General features: G+C 36.1%; 1 protein-coding gene across 1 annotated transcript; it reads left to right on the top strand.

The window, feature by feature from the left end:
• The first annotated feature begins 2,010 nt into the window (after nt 1-2,010).
• LOC122279477 (protein FAR-RED IMPAIRED RESPONSE 1-like) lies at nt 2,011-3,670 on the top strand. Its single transcript, XM_043090156.1, has 4 exons — nt 2,011-2,100; nt 2,170-2,337; nt 2,450-3,222; nt 3,271-3,670. Exons 1-4 carry the CDS (start codon nt 2,011-2,013, stop codon nt 3,668-3,670), a joined length of 1,431 nt encoding a protein of 476 aa, XP_042946090.1.
• The last annotated feature ends 291 nt before the right edge of the window (nt 3,671-3,961 follow it).

Below are 3,961 nucleotides of genomic sequence, written 5' to 3'. Positions count from 1 at the left end.
CACCCTAGGCCACTGCATTTGCAACTCTTTTTCTTTTGTTCGATAAAGCATCTTTTATGTTTTACTTTCATGTTATAATGCCACGGTTGGCAGAATACCGCGTGGTTTAATTGGTTTAAAGAATTAGACAACGTTGAGGTTTTTACCTTAGTTTTCACAGATTAGATTATTAAGGAACTTGATGTGGTACAAATACAACGACTGGAATGTCAAAATTTACCTGTTTGGTAATTTTATATTAAAGTATTTTTAAAACAATAAAAAAGAGAGTAAAAAAGCACGTTTTAACAAAAACATCAAAGTGATGCATTTTTTGTTAGAAGCATTTTGTAAAAAGTAAGTCCTATTTTACCGTATCATGTATATTACAAAATTATCCTCATTATTTTATTACGACGATATCTTTGTACCTCCCCTCTTCTCTTCTCTCTCTTTCTCGACCTCCAAAAATCTTTACGCATTTCTCTCTCTCTCTCTCTGAATATTTTTGTTGTTATTTTATTATAATATTTTATTTCTAAAAAAAATATACTATTTTGTATCATTTCTATATCAAAAAGTACTTTTTAAATTCATTTTCAAACAAATTTAATATATTTGAAAGTGTTTTAGACATACGGATCTCAAACAGTAAATAACTTTTTAATAGTAGAGCTTATTACATTAAGGTCTAAGTTATAAACTTTAAACTAAAAGTAATATTTTTTTACCATAACTCTAAACATGCACTAAAAGTCAAATCAGATCTCCCTCTATCTTTATCTTTTATTGATGGGTAAATGATCATATAATTAGTTTTTAGTTAGAGATGTGCTAGGTACAGTCCTTAAATACAGTCCCCGTGCATACCTTGCTTTGTCGTTTTGTCCATATTAGTTTAAGCAAATGACCAAATTGTCCTCCTTCCAAATAAATCATTTATGCTTCATTTCACGAAAAGCTACGAGTTTCAAAAGTGAAAATTTTGCCGCTGTCAGTGACTACGCGGGAGCTAAAAATTTTCGTCATCTCCACCACTGGCGTCGGCCTCGTCTCCTCCACCACTAACACAGCATTCTACTCAACTCCACCACCGGCGTCGGGCTCATCTCCTCCACCACCAGGCAAGACCTCTACGCAAATAAAAGGAAAACCATCTACATTGGAAAACGCTGTAAACCATCTGCTCCACCACGACGACAACTAGGTAGTTGTTCTGTGGTGTCAATCGTTTTTTTTTTTTTTAATGATTATGGAAATCTAGACCATTCACACACTACCCCCCATTTACCTATTTTCAGTTTCGTGTTTACTCTCGGACTCGCACCATCTCCCTCAGAAACGTGAACGACATCGAGATCTCCTAGTAGTTGCACGTATACTTGTTTAGGTATACTTGTTTGTTTGACTGATCTGGTCTGGAATAATGTCTATATGTTTGATAATTATTTGATCAGTTATGAGGAATTGTTAGAGAGAATAAATGAGATGCATGGAATATGTTTGAATAAAGACCTCAATGATAATTTCATAATGGAAAGGATTTATACAAGTATCAATCTAAACTCAGAAGGTTGTAGAGCTATTAATAATCTAAACTTATATATATATATATATATATATAAGTAATTAATAATCTAAACTTTCCATTGCTATGAGTTTGTTTTTCGTTTTTTTCCGTTATACAAGTCGAGATAATAATCATTCCATGTTATATTTGGCCTGGAGGTGAATCTTTCAATCACTATACATGATTAAAGAAGTGTAGGGATTGTCAAATTAATTAGCTGAATGTTTACATAAAGGTTGGTCCATTTTGGTGTACAAGTCGATGGAGAAAGCGAAAGAAAACACAAGGCCTACAAGCGGTGCTACAAGGCCTACCAACACTATTGCATTCACTCAAGTATGATTTTCCCATCCAAAAGCCATGTTATTTGTGTGATTTATAATTTGGTAATAAATCATTATTCGATTTTATTTTAGGAAATACCAAGGCCATTTTACCTAGATTAGTCAGCATATAGCTACATGCATGGTTACCATGGGATGATGCTGCCTACATTTTTCCCACAGTTTGCTCCTCATCCAAATGCCGATCCTTATCCATGGAGAAATGAGGTGATAAACTTTAGTTTCTATGTTTAAATCCACTATGTGAAGGGCTACATTTTTTATTGTTAATTGCAGCAGCCAACGGAAGTACTGTTTAGACCACCAATTCCCTACCCTTATGCTCCTCCAATTCCTTATCCGGGATGTTCAAGTAGTCATAAGGATATCACAGAACCCATCATCTCGTCTACTAGGCGATTGTTGTTTTCTTCTGAAAGCAGTACTTATCAAGATAGCTCAAATGTGGGAGAAGAGTTCATTGAAGAATAACAGGTATAAAATAATTTGAATTGTGTTCATGTACATATTAAATAACAAAACTTCTCGTATTGATATGTGTTATGGTATAATCCAGGAGACTGATAATTCATTGGTTGAGGAAGTACCTTCAATGGTTGAGGAAGTACCATCGATGCTTGAAGAAGTGCCGGTTGAAGAAGTACCATCAGTCTCCTGTGGAAATGATGACGATAGTGTTATAGAGCCAAAGCCGGGGATGTCATTTAAAACTGAGCATGAACTTATAGACTACTATAAGCAATATGGAAAACAGACTGGGTTTGGCGTAATGACCCAAAGAAGTAAAAGGGAAGACGATGTGAGTGTTAGATATTTAACACTTGGTTGTGCTCGTGGTGGGAAGGCAAGGAATCGTACTTCGAATGTTTCTAAACCACGTCCGACAACAAAGACGGATTGTAAGGCGAAGGTTAATGCAATTTTGCTTGATGGAGTGTTGCGTATAACTACTGTTGAGAATGCACACAACCACGGGTTAAGTCCTCAAAAGGCAAGGTTCTTTAGATGTAATCGAGCTATTGACGATTCTGTAAAGAGGCAACTAGATATCAACGACAAGGCAGACATCAGTATGGCTAAAAGTTTCAACTCCTTGGTTGTCGAGGCAGGTGGATATGATAATCTTTCATTTGTTGAGAAGGATGCACGGAATTATATCGACAAGGCCAGACACCTTAGGCTTGGTAAAGGAGGTGCTTCTGCACTTCGTGGGTATTTTGAGAGAATGCATTATAAGAATGATGAGTTTTATTCCTTATTGGATTTAGACGATGATGGAAGATTAAAGAATGTCTTTTGGGCTGATGCACGTAGCAGAGCAGCATATGGGTATTTTGGGGATGTTGTGACATTTGATACAACATACCTAACAAATAGATATGGCATGCCATTCGCTCATTTTGTCGGTGTTAACCATCATGGACAATCAATTCTTTTTGGAGCAGGTTTGATTTCAAGCGAAGATACTGATACATTTGTTTGGTTATTTGAGACTTGGTTGAAATGTATGGATGAGAAGGCTCCAAACGCTATTATCATTGACCAAGATAGGGCCATGAAAAATGCCATAGCAAGAGTCTTTCTGAAAACACGACACCGGTATTGTTTATGGCACATCATGCGAAAACTACCAGAGAAATTGGGTTCCCATTCTAAATATAATGATGGTTTGAAGAAAGCATTGCACAAATGTGTTTATGATTGCCAAAATTCTGATGAGTTTGAGAAGTCATGGGAGGCGATGATTGATACGTACAATTTGCACGAGAATGCATAGCTTCAAAATCTATATAGTGAGAGCATGCATTGGGTTCCTGTATATCTAAAAGATACATTTTGGGCTGGAATGAGCACAACTCAGAGGAGTGAGAGCATAAATGCATTTTTTGATGGTTTTGTGCATTTGGGGACCACATTAAAAGAGTTCGTTGATCAATTTGACAATGCACTAAGGAAGAGAGGAGAGGCAGAGATGTCAGCGAACTTCCACTCTTTCAACTGCAAAATCCCATGTATAACCCATTTACCCGTAGAAAAGCAATTTCAAGATTTGTATACTAATGCAAAA

Source organism: Carya illinoinensis, chromosome 10, assembly GCF_018687715.1.
Source record: "Carya illinoinensis cultivar Pawnee chromosome 10, C.illinoinensisPawnee_v1, whole genome shotgun sequence".
NCBI classification, from domain to species: domain Eukaryota; kingdom Viridiplantae; phylum Streptophyta; class Magnoliopsida; order Fagales; family Juglandaceae; genus Carya; species Carya illinoinensis.
This window is presented reverse-complemented; position numbering and strand designations above follow the sequence as displayed.